Here is a 23,038-nt window from a genome sequence, read left to right on the forward strand (position 1 = left end):
CTCCATCCTAGTAGCAAAGAAAAAAGAGACATTGCCCAAAAACCAAAAAGGCATGCTATGATCATTAAATGGGAACTGTAAATCAGTGGATAACATTGTTATCTCACAACTCTTAGTTCTTTAGTTTGGTACTCAGCTGTATTGCTGTCTGTGTAGAAGATGCATGTCATCTCTATCTCTCTGTGGATTTCTGATGGACATTGTGGTTTCCTCTCATGTTCCAAAGATGCATCATAAGGTGAATTGGTGATCCTATAAAATGTTCATAAGTAGAAGTGTGCTTGCAGTACTCTTCTCTGAGCAGGCCAGTTACAAAGTACAGGGCTCCCACTCTTCTGTTCTTGTACAGGCACATAGCAGAGCCAAAAAGAGTTTCCCAACTAATAAAGATTGCTGGTTTAAAGACCCTTAGGCTATCACAACAGGCTTCTTGTCCTATCCCTTTTCTCTGTCACTTACAGACTCTTACATGGTGATTTATGTCTTTCCTTTGTCTCCTCATTTTAATGTCAACACTTGAAATGCCAAGTACTGAAAATCCAGAAAAAAACCCCCAAAAACTCAGAGAAGAGTGAATCTCGAAAATCACACTTCTCCTTAAAGCTTCGTTTTGTAGGTGGAGGAGCTTCTCCTGCACCTCCCCATGTTGTGAGCAAGCCCCCCCAAACTTATATATATCAACTCTGAGATTGACATACCTTTGCGAAAATGGAATATTTTGAAAAAGGCATCTCGGACTTCTGATATGCAAGTACAATTTTTCAGCCATTCAGTCTTCATATTTTGGGAATTGCTATAGCAGGTCCCAATATTTCAAATGGTTCCCTTTCCTTTTGTCCAAGGCAAACAGTTTCACCAACACTTGGAGCCAAGGATTTAAACTTCCACTAACTTTTAAACAAAACATACTGGAGGGACAGATTTATTATGCAACACTGCCCCATTTGTGGAATGGACTGCCTTTGCATGTTAAACATATTAACATCCTCACAGCCTTCAGACAAACCCACAAGTGGATAGGTATCTTTAAATTAATCACTAGCCTGACAAACTTTGTCTTTACAGAAACTGCAGGTACACCATAATGATGGCCATTAGTAATAGGCAAATGGTCTTATGACTTATATGCTTCATTATTCCTATGATCACATGACAGTATATGTGTACACTTTGCTACATACCTCTCAATTGTCCAGATTTTTGCCTTGCATTTTTGGTCTGTTTCTCATAAAACTTGTGGTTTTCTGGCAAATCACTGATGGCTGAAATCACTACATACAGCCCTCCTATCCTTTACTGAATCTAATAACAGAGCTAGAGACACAGGAGATTTGGTATCTGTCATATGTCTTGACCTTTCTAAGACATTTGATACCATTTCACATTCCATACTCTTACACAAGCTTTCAGATTTAGGCCTTACCCCTTCCAGCTTACAATGGTTCCACAGTTACCTGCACAAGCAAAAACAAGCAGTAAAATGGCTACATGAAATCTCTCCCTTTTTACACAACCCCACTGGAGTCCCACAAGGCTCTATACATGGTCCCCTGCTCTTCAACATTTTTACAATGTACACACTGCCTCATCCACTGGAACACTCATACAGTATGCAGATTGCAGACAACTCCACTATTACTTGCACCTCTCCAACACTACCCCAACTTCTCAAAATCACACAATATACATTTACAGCATTTGAATCCTGACTCACTAACTCTCAACTATTCCTAAACACAAAAAAAAACTACTTTTCCTACCAAAAAATCACTCTATTAACACATTTCAATTCAAAACACATGCATCTGATAATACTATTCTCAAAATAGTCCACCACACAAAACAGCTAGGAGTTACTATTGATAATCACTTACATTTTGATCTTCAAGTCCAACAAAATATAAACACTAGAAATTTGGCATCCTCTACAGAAACAAAGGCTCCTTGACCTCAACAACCAAGATCACCCTTGCAAAAACGTTCCTACTACCCTCCCTCCTATACAGTGCCTCTATACTTTCTAACGTACACACTAGCATTAGATTCAAAATGGAACAGTGCTACAACAAAGTGGCAAAGTTTGCCATAAATTCCAAAACCAGTGCCCATCATTGCACACAACTGCAAATGCTAGACTGGCTAGAATTCACTAATCACCTACCCTATATCTACACAATGTAATCAATAAGCCCCTAGCTTGTTCTACCCTGAAAAACATACTCAAACCTTACAACCCCATTAGAACCCTAGGTGCAAAGATAAAAAGCTTCTCACTATCTTCAAAGCCTGTAAAATACATTGACAAAGCCTATACTCTCACAGTGTAGCTAAAACATAGACCTCACTTTCACTATCAACCAGTAGCATTTAAAAAATCCCTAAAGCAGCATCTTAACAACTCCTGGCTGATCTCTCACGCACTCTCTCCCTCTCCCTTACTATATACTCTACATTCCAAAATTTCTCTTGGACTCATCTTTCAACTTATATTATCTAAGATTAACTAACTGCCCCCTAACATTCCTCAACTAATAAGACACCCTCTACTTCCTACATCTATACTCTTGCTGCATCCCTATAATATAATCTCCCCATAAAATAATGTACAAAACTATATCTACTGACTACATCTTGATAATCCTTCAAATACATGTACTACACATACATATATATATGATTTGCTTCCTCTGCCAATATTTAAATGATATGTAACAATTAAAACTAGTCACTTTATCACAAAGCTCCTTCAACATATTGTACCAATAAACTAAATCCAGATTGTAAAATATCTGTTATACAGAAACACTTTATATGCTTGAAATCCTGAAATATCGAATTTCAGAATCTCGAGCCCATAAAGTGGAAAGGCTAAAACATCGAACACCCAGAAGTGCGAAATTCAAAATCTCACATTTCGGAGATTCTGAATTAGCGGTTCTGGTGTTGTGTTGTGTTCATGGATTGAGTTAAGTGTTTATGTTTTAAGGGTTTTGGGTAGGGGCTGTAGTGTGTGTTAGTGTGTTTTGTTACTGTGGTGTGTGTGTGCGAGGGGGATGTAGCTTGTGTGATGGTGTTTCATGTGTTTGTGTATGTAGTGTGACCTTGGAGTTAGTATATTTAAGTAGGAGGGTAGGTGGGTGCAGCCCCCCACATGGAGGTTGCAGGGGGGTGCAGTCCCCCTGCTTATACATAAGATTGGGTTGTATGTTTGTTTGTGGGGAGGAAGGTATGTGTATGAGTGTGGTGTGTGCGTATTATTGAAATCGCGATTTTGAATTTCGCGCTTCTGGGTGTTCAATGTTTTAGCCTTTCCACTTCATGGGCTCGTGATTCTGAAATTCGATATTTCAGGATAAGTGAATCCGTATTATACATACATGTTTCTGATTTCCACTGATAAATTCTAAATACTGATATTTTTGTTTCTCCTGTAGCTGCAAGAATTTATGATGTGTTCTGTTGTTTGTAATGTTGGAGCTTTTTTCCACGGGCCTCTGCTGAAAACAGGTTTTTCAGACCCAGATGGAACAACCTGGTAAACAAATATCAAATAAATAAATAAAGACCTATATTTGAGTTTCAGACTTCATATCCTTCAGGAAATGTATGCTAACAAAAATCCTGTTATTCTAGCAACTTTGTGAATTTACAAGAGCTGTATTTAAAATCTGTCCCTGCTTTTAGGCCTTTATTCCCATAAATTATTTTAGGGATTTATCCAGATTTCTTGAGCTAAGTGGTTGAAAGATGTGCATTTCAGTGATTGGGTTTCCATGCAAACAGGGATAAATTAGTATGCCCTGCTCCCAATGAGTGCTGGCATATGATCTGGCTCCCCTGCAAAGGATTATGTACGTAGTCAGAGAGTGGATGAATAAATGAATGCAAAAAAATCTGGAAGGTTGCTACTTTCAAACATATGTGCAATATGTCTACTGAACTGTTTTACCCATCACAAATGTAAACAATAACATCCACTGCCATATTACAGGGAATGTGCCATGCACGCAAGATCTAATAAGTACAAATAAAGTTACTCTTTCCTGTACTGTTTGTACAGCACAGGATGAAATAACAATATGGAGTGAAGTTTTCCACTGAAATTAAACTCAATGAGCCCTAACACAATATTACATTTTGAAAAAAGGACTAATAACAAGGAAATGCCAACTCCTGAGCAATTATCTAATTTTAAATTCCAAGTAACCCTACTACCCCAGAAGATTCCACATTTATTCTATCCCAAACCTGTACCCAGAAACTCATATTGCAAAAGTAAGACATCATAGGAAGTTACTAGGCTACTGGCCATGAGGCCCTTATAAGCCTAGCCAAGAGTTTAGCCCATGTTTAGACAAGTCAGCACCCAAAGCCCCTGTCCATCAGTGACACAGGTGGAATCCAAGGGGGTGTATTTTCCATTTCCCATCCAGTTATCCAGGTTGCGCTTAAAAAGGGATAATGAGGTACTCTGCTTGACGCAGAGAGTGAGTCTATTCCACAGAGGCGGGAGTCTTTGGGACACAAATCTGTCCCGCCAGCAAATCCTATTAATGTCACAGACCAGGCTGAGGTCACGTGTGAAGGCTACTCGAGTGGAGTTTGACTTGCAGATATGCAGTAGTCCCATCAAGGCAGGGTCTGAGATTGCTTTGCATGCCAGACAGAGATCACCACTAAGGAGTCTGTATGAAACAGAGTAGAGGGACAGGGCTTTTAGCCTATCTGTGTAGGGTAGATGTTTGAGGCCCTGGATTCTTCTGGTGAGGAACCTCTGTGGTATCTCCAGCTGTTGCATGTGCTTTGCGAGGTACATGCTGAAGGGGGCTCTATACTCAATAATTGGCCTTATAAGTGAAGAATACAGGGAATGTTGTGACCTCCTTGTCTCTGGAGGAGATATCCTTACTTATGAAGTTGGCCACGTAGAAAGCTTTCTGTACAATGGAAGCAACATGGTGGTCAAAAGACAGGTTGCTATCAAACCTGGGTGCTCAAATCCCTCACTACTGATAGTGTGCTTAAGACGTTGTTATTAATGTGATAATATGTGGTGACGTCACTCTCCCCAAAGGGGATGACGATGCATTTTTTTGCATTCAGCTTGAGGCCATGCTTCTGCCACCAGTCATTTGTTTGGGTGAGACCCTCTTGAAGGATGTCTACATCACTTGGGAAATTGATGACCGCACCCAGGTTGCAGTCATCTGCAAACTTGGTCAGCCACAGCCCACTGGTTTTGGTCTGCACCTCAGAAAAGTACATCCTGAATAACAGAGGCCCCAGGACCAATCCCTGGGGTACACTGCTCATTACAGGTGTACTGCTTGAGGTGGCTTCCCCTATTTTTATTAGGTGGGATCTATCACCGAGTCAGTTTGCTACCCATTGGCAGGTAAAAGTGCCAACTAGGCCAGGATCAGGCACATTTCTTTCTTAATTTACACCCATTACATTCATACCGAATTCTAGCAAAAAACTGTCAGAACTGTTCATGAATAAGCAGGCTTAACATCTCATACAAGGGAAGTTTTTAATATCCTGCTTCTTTCCTTTTTGAGGTTTTTCCTAATCTGTCGTTTATTAATAGGTTCATTAGAGAGAAGAGTGGGGGCACAACAGCCTGAAACAAGTCACTCATCAGGCCCATAATTGGGGTCCTCCTATGTGGATCAATAGGATGTAAAAAAGTTTTAAAAGTATCTTTATTTTTTCAGAATAGAAAACCAAATAAAATCCTCTTGATTTCTGAGTTTAACAGGATTACAAAGAAAATACACTGGTCGCTGCACCTCCTGGCCCCTACCTATTTGTGCAAAGAAAGAAAGCATGTATTAAAGGCACTGAATTACAAATGTCAAGCTTTGTAATACCAGGAATTCAGCCCCAGATTCACATCTCATTTAAGCTCCAACAGCAGTTTTCCTGCAATCTCATTGTTCAAATTCCCAAAAAAAAGTGAAATATGTAGACAGAACAGTTTCTTCCTTTACCTTTCTCCAGTGTAAATGGCTGCTCGGTTGTTTGGAAATGTAAAACAGCAGACAATGACCCAAAGGCATAGTGTCAGATAAGGACACGTTTATGTTTTCAACTCTAGCACACTGCTCTAAAAACTAAATTATAATGAAACGACACTACCACCTACTGGATAAATAGGAGCATTTCCTCAGTTTACTATCCAAATTTTCCATCAGTTATAAATAAAACACCAGCTCTTTCTTCAAAGCAGGTCATCTACCCATTCAGTAAAATAACAAAATGACTACTTGAATGGCATAGACTTGTGGGTTAAATATCAGCTATTAGCGAACTCACATAACAGTGAATGCTATTTTTTTGCCTACCAGCAGCTTCTTGTCAAGATTGTGCTACAGCAGAGTACTGGAATGTGCCCCTTCCGACTGCAGTGCAATTTTAGAGTTGGTATATATAAATAGCAGGAGGTGTTGGAGTTGCAGGGGGGCACTCTTTTTCATTGTGTGAGTGAATTAGTGTGTGTGTTCATTTTTCGATTTGTTTGATCTTATTAGATAAATGTTTTTTCAATGCTTTTTTGAGCATTCACTTTTGACTTGAGACACTCAAATACATATACTATGTGTGATAGCTAACAAAGGATATGTGGTCATTACCTCATCACCCATGCCATGTACTCAATGTACAGGTTCCGATGCCTGCAAAAAGCACAACGTGCTGGCCTTTTTTTCTTATGGTAGTATGTCCACCTGAGAATGACAACTACAGCTGATTTACTTTTCTTTAGCTGGTTTTATCTTCTCATTAACAGTCAGTGAATGCAACATTTATGTGAAATACGTGCAAAAAGGGAATGAACTTAAGAGTATATCACCACTATCCAAAATTTTGCAGAATATGTAGAATTCTACCTTAATATTTTTTCTCTGTTCCTCAAAATTTGTGGATATCTGACTATTGAGCACTGAAGTCACCAAATAATGAGACACATTTGAGTTTCAGACTCTATCTCTATCAAAAAATGCAAGCTAATTCAAAACTTATGCTGATAACTTTCTAAGAGCAACAGTAAAAAATTGTTCCTGACTTTGGACCACTGCACCCTCATTATTTTTGCTTTGTGCAGAATTATTGCACTAACAAGTTGAGTGATGCGAGTTAGAGGCATCTTTCTACCTTCATACCTACACAGGGAGTACTCATAAAATCTCAGATTAATAGAAAAGGGACTGTTTACTTACGATGTTTTTCCACTTCCTGTAGGACCCAGAATGGCATTCATTCCTGGTTTCATTATGCCACTAGAAAACAAAGAGAAACATCAAAGTAAAAACTTGATTAAATGAAACCACTAGAAAACAGAGAGAAACACTGAAGTACTACGCCTGTATTTATTTGATACACAGATACAGAAAGCAAACAAGACTACCTTAAATGTTATAGCATTTGCATCTATTCCATTAATGTTCACAACAGTTTTTCTTAAAAAAATGCTAATCTTATTTCTGTGTTGGCTTCCAAGTTCACCGAAAAAGCACATTGCTTTACTGTCATTTCGTTCCAACCTCAGTGCCTGGAGACTGTTGCCTGTCAGTCAGTGCTACTTCAATGAATGTCATCTCTGGATATCAGTGGTAATTTGGAGATAGAGTTTCCCTGGTGATGCGCTCAGAACAAGGTCACAAATTCACAGGTACATACTTGGCATGCAGTCTGAAATACCTTTGAGAACTCTACAAACCTAAACCCAATATACTAGGAATAATTTAGGCTCCCTGATGAAGGACAGTCATACTACATACCCCAAGAGTGAATATATGATTACCCAACCAATCATCTAAATTAATTTAAAGGCAACTAATGTGTTGCTTTGCTTGATGTAAATGGAAAGTGTATTCCAGAAACAGGTAATAAGTTGGGTTAGAATTCCACCACAACAGCAGGCTCTATTTACATGTCCATGAAGGCTGAGCTCCTTGGAACAGGTGTTATGTTGCTCCTAACTTTATGTAGGTATGGAAATTCAAGCAGGGTAAGGTCTTTCATGCACTGATGCCATGGCACAGATTACAGCAAAGAAACCTGAACTAAGCAAAGTACAATTAGAATGCTTTAGTCAATCAGTACAGCTTAACGCATTTGCTCCAGCAATTTTTTTGGCTAGTAATCTTTGTTGCCTTTCCAGGTAGCAAGATACTTATAGAGGTACATGCCAAAGGAACAGTGTATTTGGTCATGGGTCTGATGAGAAAAGTACAGACTCACAGCAAGAGGTTATCCGATTCAATTCTCAGTGGGGGTACCTTCTGCATGGAGTCTGCATGTCTTCTCCGTGTTCGTGTGGGTTTCCTCCACGTGCTCAGGCTTCCTCACAAGTTCTAAAGACATGCAGTAGGTGGAACGGCCACTCTAAACTGACCATGGGTGTGAATGTGTGTGCGATTGTGTAGTATGGAAGAATAACTACAGCAGGGGTAGTGCCCTGGTAGTATGAACCTTGGCTCTAGAGGACTGTCATTGTTGAGGTGACCCCATGTTCGGAAATGGGAAAAATGGAACTGAGAAAAAGGGGGTTGTGCAAGAATGGATGACTTTCTTATTTCTAGTAGATAAACCTGTGGAAAATAGTTGTGCCTGGTAGAAGGATTTTCTAAGGACACTCTGCTGTACATGAAAGTATCCAATCCTCAGATGGCTCAGTTTTAAGGGTGTGTGTAATTATTATGGCATTAGTTGAGAAAAATCTTGCCTACTAAACAAAATCACTCCACATTTTTAGGCATTAAGCTTTATCCCATGCTGGGTAACCCAGGTGTTAGTCTGATCAAGCCTGTGTTGAAGTATGACAGTGCCTGAAAGGGAAGGTATGATGGCACAAACTTCGTAGTTAATGAGTCAGAGCCTATCAACTCCCCCCTTAACATCAAGAAAAAAATAAACAAACAGCAGATGACAAAAAGGAAGGGCCCAAGACATGAGGAACTCTATTGGGGACATTGTTGTACAGAAGAGGTACCCCTGACCCTTGCTGTGTGGATCGTGTCAGTGATCCATTTAGCTATCTATCAGACAACATACGATGAGATTAATGTTAAGTTGCATAAGGTGGTCAATAACACCTCCAAGGGGAAGTGGATTGAAGGACTTTAGTCAGGGCATGGTAAGAATATTGAAGAAGCACCACATAGCTGTGGCTTCTGTGACCTTATTGACGTTTTTTTTTTTTTTTTTTTTTTTAGACTTAGTGGCCAGGATCTGCCCTAAAAGCCAAATTAATTTTGACTAAACAAAATACCTTCTTGTCTAAAGTCCACTCATGGGGATCTGCCTCTGACCTGCTGAGGTGGTCTGTTAAGTGGTCCCTCCCCAAAGCAGGTACTGGTCCATCAGGTGTAACCTCAAGGACTGAGCTACATCCCACAGCTGCATGGCTAGGTGACGACAGTACAGTGTGTTCCTCACTGTGGTGTTGTCTTCACTAGCAGAACACCTGGTTTCAACAGATCCTTAAATTCCAACATGCCTTTTAATACAGTCAGCATCTCTTTTTGGTTTATGTGCATGTTTCTACTTACCACAAATGTAGATATTCAAGAGTCTTCACTGGTGTAGTAATGACAGTATGGGATATTTTTGCTGCTGTAGCCCTTGGCCAGCCTGCCTACCTCAGACTTCATTCCCTCCTCCTGGGCTGATGGATGGTGTGTGGGTGACATTAGGACACCTAGGTATAAGCATCATCGCAAGCACTCAAAATGTCTGCAAAGGGCCACTGTTCTGGTAAGCCTGAAAATCTGAACTAGTGAAAGTGGAGTGAATCCTGAGGATTAAAAAACAGGAGAAGAGGCCTACGTCAACCATTGTGGACAATATACAGGAAGGAGAGTGGGAAAAAATACTGCAATAGTGAAGACACTCGAACATTTACATTTATGTTTAAGTACACACAACTGTATTATGCTCATCATATTTCACTGATACATTAATAATACTATGGGAAGAATCCCTAAGCAAGGAAGAGGGTCTTTGGAAACATATTATGCTGAAGCCAGAATGCCCTGCAAGACACATGTGGCAAATCTGGCAAATCTGGCCTTGGTCTAGGAGAAGACTGGTAAACTGTAGTGCTTGGTAAAGATGTGGACAGAAGACCAGATAACCGCTTCCATAACTTTTTTGGTGGTGACCCCCTATAAAAGGTTGTAGTAACAGCAGTAGCTCTGGTAGAATGCATCCTGATATGCTCTGAGGGCCGTTTACCATGGTGTCTGTAGTAAAAGGAAATACAGCTAGAAATCCATTTGGCACTGGATTGTTTGCTTATAGTCTTTCCTATCTTGTTGCTAGCGAAGGCCACAAAAAAGTTGGTTTGTTTTCCTAATATCAAGGTAATATCTGAGCTGTCTGGGATCATCTAGGTAATGAAGAATACACTCTCCCCATTTTGAGAATGTCAGCAGAAGGCAAGAAAGTATACAGAGTCAAAGATACTTCAGTGACCAGCTTTAACTTAAAGGAGGGATTGGTCCTGAGAGTGAACCTGTCAAAGTGAAAGATTGAGAAAGGCTCTGTGCACATTAGGGAGTGCAATTCTGAGACCATCCTAGCTGAAGTAATAGTCACCAGAAAGGCAGTTTTCCAGGAAGAAATTTGATGTCAGCAATGTCTGCATGCTCATAAGGTGCCACAGTGACTTTCTCCAAAACAAAATTAAAAAACTCAGGAAGGAGAAGGTACTTGCCTGGGAGGCATTAAGGTGAATGATGCCCTTCAAAAAACATTTCAAAAGGGAGAGAGTAAAAGAGGAAGCTGCACAGGGATTCAGGCAAAAATATCCAAAGCATGACTCTTAATAGAAGTATGAGAAAACCCAAAGTTAAATAATTCAGCTAAGTGGGCAGCAACAGTGGTAGCTTTGCAGCAAGTGATATTTTGTCTTTCAAATGACACCAAACAGTAAACCTTTTCCACCTGAATATGTAAGATCTCCTAGTACTTGATTTTCCGGCCTCCTACAAGATATCCAGGACATACTTATCAAAAGAAATCCCTTGAGGGGAAAGTATTACATTATACATGCTGTCAACATCAAAATTCTCAGATTGGGGTGTATAATGGTTCCCCCCGTGCTTGGTTAACAGGTTCATCTTGTGAGTTAGCAGCCATGGTTCCTACTTGCTCAAGATTTGGAGCAGAAGAAATCAATCCTGCTTTGGCCAAAAATGTGCAGTTTAGATCACCCTTGGCCCATCCTCTCTGATCTTCAGAAATACCCTAGAGATGACAGGTATGGGAGGAAGACATACAGAAACAGACCTGTCCATTGAAAGGATAAGGAGTCTATTCTCCAGACCTTGTTTTCTGTGTCTCTTGTGCAAAATGTTTCCAACTGCTTGCTTAGATTTGTGGTAAAAAGGTCAATTTCTGGCACACCCCATTTCTGTTGTCTTCTGGAAGATGTCCCTGTCTGAAGTCCATTCATGGCAATCTGCCTCTGACATTTGAGGTGGTCTGCTAATAGGTTGCTCCCCTGGCAGGTACTGCTACATCAGGTGTAGCCTCATGGACTGAGCTGTATCCCACAGCTGCATGGTTAAGGGACACAGAGGGTACAGTATGATCCTCACTGTGGTGTTGTCAGACTTCATTAGCAGCGCACCTGGTTTCCATAGATCCTTAAATACCAACATGCCTTTTAATACTGTCAACGTCTCTTTTTGGTTTATGTGAGTTTTTTTAAGAAGGCTTGGTCCCATTTACCCTGTTGCTTTAAGCTTTTTGAATGTGCACCCCATGCCAGGTCTGAAGCATCTGCGTTTAGAGTCTGACTCTGAGGATGTATCTAAAAGGGAATCCCTTTGTTTAGACTGCAGGCTTTAATCCACCACTCCAGCTCCTTTTTAGACAAAAGGGAGCTGAATCTTGTGGTTTACAGAATGTTTGTGTTGGCATTCCACGTTCTTGAGGTACCAACAAACCTTTCTCATGTGTAATTTCATGAATGGAATCATCAGAACACAAGAAACCATGTACTGCAAAACTCAGTACTTCCCTTGCTGAGATGGCCATTTGTAGATTTGTGTCTAACAAGGCTCCCAAGAACACTGACTTGCATAGGGTCAGACTGGATTTCTTCAATTTGAGACAGAACCTCAGTTCTGAGAAAATGAAGATAAGATGGAGTGATACAGTTTGTCGGAATCAAGCAATTGTCCAGACAGGGGTAAATCTGAATGGATGTTATCCTGCAGAAGCCAATTACTGGAGACAGACACTGTAAAAATTTGGGGCACAGAAGACAAGCCAAAGGCCCTAGCAGAGAACTGATACTGCTCACCACCTGTTCTGAAACACATATACCATCTGGTTGCTTTTGCTATGTGAGGGCTGACCTTTTGAAACAGATGGTTTCACAAAACTGATGGTTTTGGGTGAAAAGCAAATTGTACTTTGTAACCTGATTTTATTATGCTTAAAACCCATTTCTATTGAGCAATTTTCCATTTCTGAAGAATAGAGGAAGCCTTCCCCCAAGTTTAGAAGAAGCAGGGCAAGATAGATTGAAATGGACAAGAAAGGGAAGGGTTGAGGTGTGACTTGGAAATGGGGACAGGGACGTGTCCAGCTGAGTCATGGCTGCTCCCTGTTGGGCCCCTGAAGACGGGACTCAGTAGGCCTATTAGCTTGGGCAGCTTGCCATCTTTTATGCTGTTTTTGTTGTTTGCTCCTTCTGTCCTTGTACCTCTTTGTCTAGGCTGACAAAAAAGAAAGGACCAGTGCTTTGATGTAATTCCTGCCAAATCTAGTAGGCTGGTCCTGCAAAAAGTCAATCTGCATAGATTTAGTGTTACTGACAGTTTTATTTATTTTTTTAAAATGTCTTCAACTTTAGATCCAAACAAAACCTTCTTGTCCAGGGGTGCATCCAGGAGTTAAGACGTAACATGCACTGGGTAGGGGCAGTTCCGTTAACCAGACATGCCAGAAGGTACATACTTTGGTTGATGCTTCTAGAGCATCAAAACTACAATGCAAAGAATGCTTACCAACCTACAAACAAGAGTTGCAATGATCTAGCACATTTTTGTACACAGCTCTGTCATCCATCCCCTCCAGTTCTTCCTTTGTTTGGTCCAGACGTTTCCTGCAACTTAACCTTATGGAACTGACAACTGAGAGATCTCAAGGCTAGGGTGGCAGAAGTGTATACTCTTTTGCCAATTCTATCAAGGGCCCCTACTTCTTTTTCATTTGGCAAGGGATTCCTAGACATCCTGCCCTTATTTCCCTTGGGACCCTGAGACAAAACCTCAGGATCCGCCACAAGGTTTTTAAACAGGTGATTACGGGAAGCAAGCACCCTGTAAAAACAGTCTAGTTTCCAAGGAGCAGGTTGTTAGCAGTTAGGATGCAAGGAAGAATTAAGAATGACATCATATGAAAGCCAAATGTATATGCTCTGGGAGTTTTGAAAATTTTCTAACCTTCTTACACAGAGTAGTCCTTAGTTTCCCAGTGGAAATACTCCCTCATTTCATGGAATGTCTCCCCAAAAGTGAAATCCTCAGGTGGAGAGGCTGAAGCAAGACTTTCTACTCGTTCATATGTAGATTCAGAATCTGATGAAATTTGATCAACATATGCCTTCACAGAAGTCTGTAGAATCTTGAGATGGAAAGTGTCATCTTTTTTTCCTCAGGAGTTGATCCTGTGGTAGGGGTTCAGGCAAACTGTGTTACTTAAATCTCACAATTTGAAGGGGATTCTCAGTTGCTCTGAGTTGATCCTGCTGGATGGTATGTTGGGGTTAGAAACCTGAAGGCCTGGGGTTGCAGCAAGCTAGAAGCAGTATTTTTTTAATCTCGGCCTTAGGTTTGGGTGTGTGTGGCATCAGATGTACTGGGACAAGGCCTAAAGTGGGCAGCCATGGCCTGTGATTGATCCACTTGTGACATTCCCACTCTGGGCCAGTAATCAAGGAGACATTCACATGGAATACAAATGGATGCACTCAGTAATTCCAGATGCAGACCCCTCTGCATCAAGCACAATTTCCCTTAAGAGGACCCAGGGAACACACACAGCCCAGGTTCTGGGTTTCTCTCTCTGTCTCTCCGTAGGTCCCAGTAAGACTCCCCACTGGCAAAGCTTCAGAGTTAAGTCCTCAGCCAAGTGCCCAAGACAACTCTTCCACCACTCTCTCTCTGTGAAACCAGTGCTTCGTGCCCCTGCCCAAGTAGCTGACACACGCACGCTGAGATTTAATTTTCACACACATACCTGGGAAAGGCTGGCATAGATTATGCTCTCTGCTGACTTTGCCCAGACTATAAGGTAGAGTCACTGCTACCAGTCAGTCATTTACTATACAGCACTTTAAAGGGTATCCAATTATACTGAGGGAAATTAATATTAATACAAAATGCAATGTTGACCAAACAGCCAGGCTTTCAGGAGTGGCTAGAGTTATCACTAAATAAATATGTGCAAATACTCTCAAAACTTAAACATTTTCTAAAAAGGGCCAGCCACAATGAAAAGTTGAAATATATTTAATACCAAATAATAAAATAAAAAAATTCTAAATATCTATTTACAGTAAACACCAGAGTTTCAGCCACAGGAAATGTTGAAAATAATACAGCTGGAAAGAATCACACAGTTATAGAAAAAAATAATGCTTAAAAATTCTCACTATATTTTCTGACTAATAAAGGATTACTGTTCCTACTTACTGAATATAGCAAGGCAAGATAATGTGGGCGAGTGGTCCTTGTTGTCAAATCCAAGACAGAATACAGAATGCTGAGAGCAGTCTCCTACTAATATCTAATTATTACTTCTGGATTACAGAATGACATCACACACATCTGGCCATCTGACTCTTGTTTCCCATGCTATCACCAACAATAGAAGCTGCCAGGATTTTAACACCTACATGTCAATAATACACACACAAGAGAATTGCTCAGATGTGGTGCAGCTCTTGGAAGTCATAAAACCATAAAACCCTTCCACTCTTCCTACTGGAGCTACAACAAATTCTCTAGAACAGACATTGCACCTCTGGCCCCATTCAAAACTGTGGGATAACATCTTTATGGCTTAACCCACAAAGTAACTTAATTTCAGACATATTTTAAAGTTTGAGATTAACTTCTTCTCTTCCAGCCCTCTGCTAAAACACATACAGTAAACCCTCAGTTAACCAGAACTCAAGCAGCCAGTATTCTCAAGCAACTGGCAAAAAACAAATCAAAGAAATACAGAACAGTTTGTGTGTGTTGCACTTGTTTTTTTCCCCCACAGAAACATACCTTACATTTTTAGACTTTTAAAAAGGAAGATAAGAATAAATTCCCTCTCTCCCCAACCAGAGAACAAGTCAAACCAAACAAATAGTATAGGGTACAGTATTAGGCAGGCCTACTTTTAGTAGTAACCCTCAAGCAACCAGAAACTACAGTTATCCGGCATCTACCAATCCTCATGGGTGCGGGTTAACTGAGAGTTTACTGCACATTTAATTCAGTTACAATAATATATGTGCATTTATTTTCCTTCCTGCAGGGTACGCTGTTGATACATTCTAACAAAAGCAAACCTCACAAATACATTTCCAGCACAAGATTCTATACAAATCAGTTTCATATACAAATGACATATAATTATTTACAAAATTCCAGCTAGCTATGCTGGCATATGTTACACATCCACTGCCCCACTTCTCCTGGCATGGCTAGCAGTACCTCCTATTGTCACACCATTGATAACTCTTCTCTAATGCGGGGGATTCCACCCTCTCTCTCTGAAGACCTAGTGCAGGAGTTGAAAGCAGAGGTCTGCGAAGCAGACTCAGATCTGACTAACAAGCAGAGTACTTTGATCCATACAGATGTGGAGGGGCTACAGGCATATCATACCCCAAAAGGGTCTTAGAGGAAGTTTCAGCCACACATTCAGTCACTGGAGAGGACTGCAAAAGTGTCTCCTCTCCAACAATCACAAGTCTAGGTGGACTGGTAAATGGCAAAATGCTGTCTGTTACACTGACACGCTTCAGACACTTCTTACTTCATTTATGAGAGATGTTGCAGTCAGCAGAATCAGCAGACACCATACAGCATGAATGACCCTGACACTCCATTTCTTTGTCTAAGAATTGAACTAATCATTCAGCACTATGTTTGACAAATGAGCACAGTGTAGACAACTTTGGATATCATGCTTCAGGCCCAGGTAAAAAGACATAATAGCTTCCTTCTATTCAATAATTTCATTAACAACTTCTACCATGCCATCCCTAATGCCAACTTTATCCAATCTGCAGATAACTCGACAATAATCTGTTCTGCAACCTCCACTTCTTCATTAACAAAATTAACCCAAGACGCCTTCTCCCCTACAGAACAATGGATGCTAGATAACCATCTAGCACTAAATGCAACCAAGACTAAACTAATGATATTTCCCCCCTAGACAAAAACTCTCTATCACCAGTCGAAATAGTACTCCTCTTGAAACAATCTCCACTGCTAAAGTGTTAGGAATCTTCATCAATGACCAACTAAAGTTTGATAGCCATCTTCATGTAAACATCAAAATAACTCACAGGAAATGTGGCATGCTTTATTGCCGCAACCGTTTCATTTCTCCCTCCACCAGACTCATTCTTGCTAACACATACCTCATCCCTTCCCTCCTGTATGGTACCTCGATCTTTACCAATCTGCAATCCTCCCTCAAACCAAAACTCTCTTCCTGTTACTATAAAATTTCAAATTTGCAACTGGCCACAGATCCAATACCCATCACTGCATCTCCCTGCACCAGCTGAACTGGCTTGAACTGCCCAATTATCTTACCTATATTCAACTTATCCATGCACACAAACTTATTTTTAGCCCCTCTCTCTGCCCGTCCCTTGCCTTTACCTTCCAAATGCATCTTCCTAACAGATGCCTTCGATCTAACTTCCAAAATCTAATAGAACTACATAAACCTGCCTGCCCTCCAGGCAAACATCTTCTATCCTTCTACTTAGCACACCACTGGAATTCTCTCCCACCTCTTATCCGTACCACTAACAGTCTCTACCTTTAAAACTTTACTTCACTCGCACCTAATCTCACAATGGGAATGCTCTTGCTCTCATCCTACATAACATCCTTAACTATAATTCTCTCTATACCAAACATATCTGCTAATAGCCTCCTTTAGCCCATAATTTCCAGAAGGAACTTGCATTCTTTATACTACCTTAATTTATTTATAATGGGATTTTTCATGCATTTGCTCCATCAAATGCCAATTTATTGCAACTGTTACCATGTATTTTTTTCCTAATGTCTCTTTAAGTGCTTTTGTAAACTTTGTAATTGTTATTTTGTAATTCTGTAATTTACAGTTGGGCGATTCTTCGTTGAAGGTTGTGCGTTAGGCCCGGCAAGCCAGCACGTAAAAATCTACTGCCAATCATTAGTGGACCGGAGTTCCGCTGTGGCGAAAAGCCGAACGACACAACAACAGTATTTGTATTTACTGGAGCTTTTCTCCCCAGGTCTCCATTGAAAATGGGCTCTTCGTGGACCAACGGGCCATCCTGGTAAAACAAACTGCAAATACATAAATAAAGTTAATTAATTAATTAATTAATTAATTAATTAATTAATTTAATTAAATTAAATAAATATTGTATTCTCAATGTGGAATTTGCTTTCCATACTCAAGGCAAGTATTTCTCTTAGAGAACATCTAATTACACATTCTAAAAAAAACAATACAAGATTCCCCAGTAGGGTACTTAGCTTTAGAATATCTCTGGCATGGACCAACACATACATACTGTACAAACTCTATGCTTCGGGCTCCAGTGGCAAGAAAGAACTGTTAATACGGTATTGGCAGATGACACCTATAACCCAGGCATCCTGTTATCAGGCAAAGGGTGTCTACCAGCCCAGGAGGAGGGGATGAAGTTTCTGGTATTTGGATCAGCCAAGGGCTACCACAGCAAGGATATCCCATACTATCATTACTGCAACAATGAAACACAATGAGCATCTCCAGGTTCCCTATATCAAAATTTATGAGACCTGCTATATTACAGGCAACACCTATGGATCTGTAATCACCTGGGTCTATGGTGGGAACCATTTATGAAGTGGGGCACTACAGCAGTCATCAAAGCATATGGTACAATGGTGATGAGGCTAGTATTAAACATGAAAAGACAGGGTTGAGGAAACCTGAAGGCAACCCAATGCACTGTCTGTAACCATGGAAGTGTTGTTCTTGGTCTTGCATACAGAAGTTAAAATTCAATCAAAAGAGATTATAAGGTGAGGTGTTGTCAGTGGGTAACAGGTGGAACTAATGGCTGGGTAGATAGGGTGAAGTTGGAGTTAAATTTGTCAGTGTTGGTGATGGACTCAAAATCAGAAAAAGTGGAACCATTTGATACTAGCTCCAAGCAGAACTGTTACGTCTGAGATCCCTGAACGATACAAAAATATTTTGTAGTTGTTTTTGGCAGAAGTTGCACATTTAATTCATAGATAAACTTGCATTTTCTAACACAGTACTTAATATTTTTGCAAAGGTGTTTTAGATCACTATTGTGATAAAGGGAAGAAGTTTACATACATACATATGGCAAGTAGCCCTTTTTTCTGTTATGCAATTTGGTTATGTAGGAATGTATTCCTTCATTATCCATTGTATTTGCGGGGTATAGGGGAAGATTATCTATGCAGTTGTTTAGATGGAAGTAGAAAGGTAAATGCAACAGCTTTGTGAGTGGGTGGAAAGGCACTCAAATGTATCCAATTTATCTAAGAACAACAAGAGGCTTGTTTTGAATGTAGTAGTGTTTGAGAGAGCATGGTAGTACTGAGAGAGAAAGAGAGGAGAGAAAAAGATAACAGCATGGTGGTCAGACGTTACCACAGTTGGGGGGCTGTTCTATGCATGGGCATTACTGCTGAGAACAAGGTCAAGAAGAGTTGCATGCACAGTGGAGCATTACACAATTTTATCTACGGAGCTGGCATTCATGAGAACTAAGAAACTATGTGTACACTTACTACCTGCAGTACAGTTATGCAAGCTGACAGAAGAATATTTGAAAGCATACAGCACATCAGCTTTAATAGAGTAGGAGAATATGGAGAGATGTTAGAGCTGTCAGTAGAACTGTGGGTAGAAGTAGTGACGTGAGGTCCAGGATTAGGGTGAATGTCACCAAAACATAGTAAGGTAACTAAGACATTTAATTTTGAGATTGCTGGGGAAACAGAAAAAGTACTTGAGTCTGATTTTATGAGTATTAACTGGAAGGATTTTAATTTTGTGGAAATGTGTTGTGCTAGTAGAGAATAGTAAGGGAGCAATGGAGCAATTGATAGTGGTTTGTACGTCACTGTGGAGATAGGGAGGGTAGGTGATTGCACAGTTGTTGTCAAAGAGCCATAGTAAGAAGTGTTAGAATGCAGGAGAAGAAAAAGAAGAGTGACAGTATGTTTGGGAGGGGTTGAAAGGTAGTCTAGAGAATGAGGGGTTAGAGGAGAAATAGGATATTGGGAGGTAAGGAGTGTAGAATAAGGAGGGAGAAAAAATAGTGTGAGATGGGAAAGTTGACCAGAAATTAAAGGAGAGAGAGACAGAGATGGAGTTAAGTATGTAGAAATAGGGGTGCTGTATATTTGAACAAGTGTGAATGGGAGAGGGTGGGGGTGGAGTTTGAATGCGAGATTGGTGGAGTTGTTAATTAGGGTAAATATAAAGGAAATAAGAATGGGGGTGGGTGGGAATTGGGTAGGGGAGCATCGTGAACCCAAGCGGAGGTAGGGCAGACAAGAGTGGGTAAGCCCCAGTCTTCAGTGTGCACACGGTTATCTAAATAAATAAAACTATCAGCCACTTCAAGCACAAACCTGGATGGCAAGATGGTAAAAGCCAGATTAGGTAAGCTAAGAGTGCTTAACTCTTACCACTGAAAGGTTTACTTATTTGCTTAGTTTATGTATTTTAAAGTGGAGATTAGGTTAGAGGGAGGTAGGTTGAAAAGGAGGGCTACAGCTTTAGGAAACTAGTAATTGGGTTTGGAATAATAAAGCAAGAAGCTAAAAGTGAAGGACAACTAAATTAAGGCGAACAGTAAACTGCTGGCATCCTGGTAGCGTGCAACCCAGTAAAAGTTAAATAATTTACAGGGAAGTATTTTACAACCACTAGTATTCAACATACATTGGTTGGTTAAACTATTTTACATAAAAGTCTCTGAGAGCATTGGGACATGGTCGCAGTCAAAGGCAAGGTCCTGCAGCCTTGGGGAAATGGTGGCAATAGAAAGTACAGTTGTGTACACTTACCATAAATGTAGATGTTCAAGTGTATTCACATTTGGGTCATCAGCCCTAAGTCGGCCTGATTATCAAAGTCTTGGGTCCTGCGTCGGTTGCTGTCTCATCTTCCATGACGTCAGGTAGTCAGGGGTATGAAGCATGCAGCTGATGACATTACACCAGTTTTTCTTGACCCAGATGTCAGGTGCCCCCATAATGGGAAGCAATTATATACAAGGTTACAACTCCAACAAAAAAGCAAATACACCAAAAAGCTTTAAGCATAGTAAACAATAGAGGTACAGTCAATAGAAGTCAGGGGGCTGGAGGGAGGGTAACCAGGACTGCAACAGTGAATATACTCAAACATCTACATTTATGGTAAGTGTACACAACTGTACTATGTCATTCATGTTTCACTGTTGCATCACATTTGGGTAGATTCCCAAAGCTAAGGATGGGAGGAGGTAATTAGATAGCATTAGGACCAGCTATAAGACCCTGCAAGACTGCAGTGGCAAAGCCAGCGCTGGATTTAGAAAAAACTGGCAAGTGGTAATGCTTGGTGAAGGTATGTACAAAACTCCAGGTAGCAGCTTCTAGGATGTCCCTGGTAGGGACACCTCTGAGAAAGGCTGTAGAAGTAGATGCAGTCCTGGTTGAATGTGGTCTTATCCCCTGTGGGGTAGGTTTTCCATGGTGCTTATAGCAGAAATGAATGCAATGGCCTATCCATTTAGAAATGGTTTGCTTTGAAATGGCCTTCCCCTCTGCCTCTGTAGCAAATGCAACCAGCAGCTGTTTAGATTTCCTGAGAGGCTTAGTCCTGTCCAAGTTAAATCTAAGTTGTCTGTGTATGTCCAAGGAGTGCAGTATTTGCTCCCCTTTGTTCTGTGGATTAGAAAAGAAGGTTGGCAAATTAATAGACTGATTAAGGGCCACAGTGGATACCACCTTGGGCATGAAGGAGGGATTGGTCCTGCGGGACACCATGCCCGCATGAAAGATGATGAAAGGCTCCACTGTCATGAGGGCCTGTAATTCAGACACCCTTCTTGCTGAAGTGATGACTAGAAGGAAGGCTGTTTTCCAAGAAAGAAATTTCAACTCTGCCTTTGCAGCTGGCTCAAAGGGAGGTAGAGTGAGCTTTTCCAATACAAAGTTAAGGTCCCAGTCTGGAGTAGGGGCTCTCCTGGGTTGGCCCATCTGAGGAATTGCTTCAGCAGTGGATGAGAAAAGAGGGGTGGTTCTGTACTGTAATGAGCTGAAATGGCTGAGGCATGAATTTTGATGGAGGAAAAGTTAAAGCATCTCAGTTAAGTATTGAAGAATATAAGGCAAATTGGGCGCTGCTGTGCCCATCCCCTGAGTTTGGCTCCAGGAACACAATCTCTTCCATTTTTCAGCATAGGATTTTCTAGTACTAGGCCTCCTTGCCTCCAGAATGACATCCATCACTTGCTTACTGAGGGATGGTTAACAGAGAGATCAGGTAATTAGCCAGGCTGTCAGGTTCAGGGTTTGAAGCTGTGGGTGCAGAATCTGACCCTCCTGCTAGAACAGCAGGGCAGGGGTCTGAGGCAGGTGCCATGGTGCCAGCAGTGACATACTGCACAAGAGGGGGGTACCAGTGTTGGCTTGGCCAGTCTGGTGCAATCAGTATTGTCCTTGGTTTGTCCTGTTTGATCTTTAGTAGCACCTTGGAGAGAAGAGGCAGAGGGGGGAAAGGCATAAACTGATAGGTTTTTCCAGGTGAAGGGCAGAGCATCCACTTTCCAAACTTATTTGTGGGGAGTCCTTGTGCAGAATTTGTCCAATTGATAGTTCTAGGGGGAGGCAAACAGGTCTATCTCTGGGCTCCCCTATTTGTTTCTCAACATGTTGAATACCTTTGGTTCCAGTTTCCACTCGTGTGGGTCCATGCGATTTCTGCTTAGGTCGTCTGCCAGTGTATTTAGCTTTCCTGGCAAGAACTGAGCCTGTAGGTGCACTTGGTAGCTCAAGGCTGTGTTCCACAGAGCCATGGCTAGTCTGCAGAGAGGGTATGAGTGGGTTCCCCCTGCATATTTATGTAGCACATAACAGTGGTGTTGCCTGTCTTTACCAATAATTGTCCTGGAAAAATGTGGTCCTTGAAGGCTGTCAGAGCATTCTGTACAGCTAACATTTCTTTCTGATTGATATGCAGGTGCATTTGACTTGGATTCCATTTGCCCTGAATGCACTGCCCTGCTAAGTGAACCTCCCATGCATAATCTGATGCGTATGTTGTTAGGGTTTGGGCGGCAGGGGGTAGAGTGAATGGCAGTCCCTTGTTTTGGTGGCAGGCCTCTGCCCACCAAAGGAACTCTATCTGTAGACAAGGTATGATAGGAATCATTGATTCTAGATCCTGAAAATGTTAACCCCATAGACTTTTTAGATACCATTGTAGTTTCCTCATATGCAGTCTTTCATATGGAATTAGTAGAATGCAAGAAGTCATGAACCCCAAGGCATGCAGTATTTTCCTTGCAGATAGCTAGGTCATTGTGGCCAGTAGTTTGAAGTAGGCTGTCAAATGAACTTGTTTCTCTGGCATGTGGTAGGCCATCTGGGAAGTTGTATTGAAGCTTGCTTCCAGGAATACAATTTGTTGGCAGGGTACAAAATGTGATTTATTTTCGTTTATGGTGTACCCCAGAGAAGTTAGCAATTTCTTTACAAATGCCATA

The 23,038-nt window shown here is 41.0% G+C and overlaps 1 protein-coding gene across 1 annotated transcript in view; it reads right to left on the bottom strand.

Annotated features, from left to right (window-relative positions):
- Positions 1-23,038, bottom strand: part of LOC122789302 (broad substrate specificity ATP-binding cassette transporter ABCG2-like) — a 707,388-nt gene that overhangs the window by 528,985 nt on the left and 155,365 nt on the right. The window contains exon 3 of the mRNA XM_044056623.1: positions 7,221-7,280. Coding sequence (XP_043912558.1) covers positions 7,221-7,280 — 60 coding nt within the window. The remainder of the gene's footprint in view (positions 1-7,220; positions 7,281-23,038) is intronic.

The sequence above is a fragment of the Protopterus annectens genome, chromosome 14.part0, assembly GCF_019279795.1.
Source record: "Protopterus annectens isolate FY-2018-M chromosome 14.part0, PAN1.0, whole genome shotgun sequence".
Classification (NCBI taxonomy): domain Eukaryota; kingdom Metazoa; phylum Chordata; order Ceratodontiformes; family Protopteridae; genus Protopterus; species Protopterus annectens.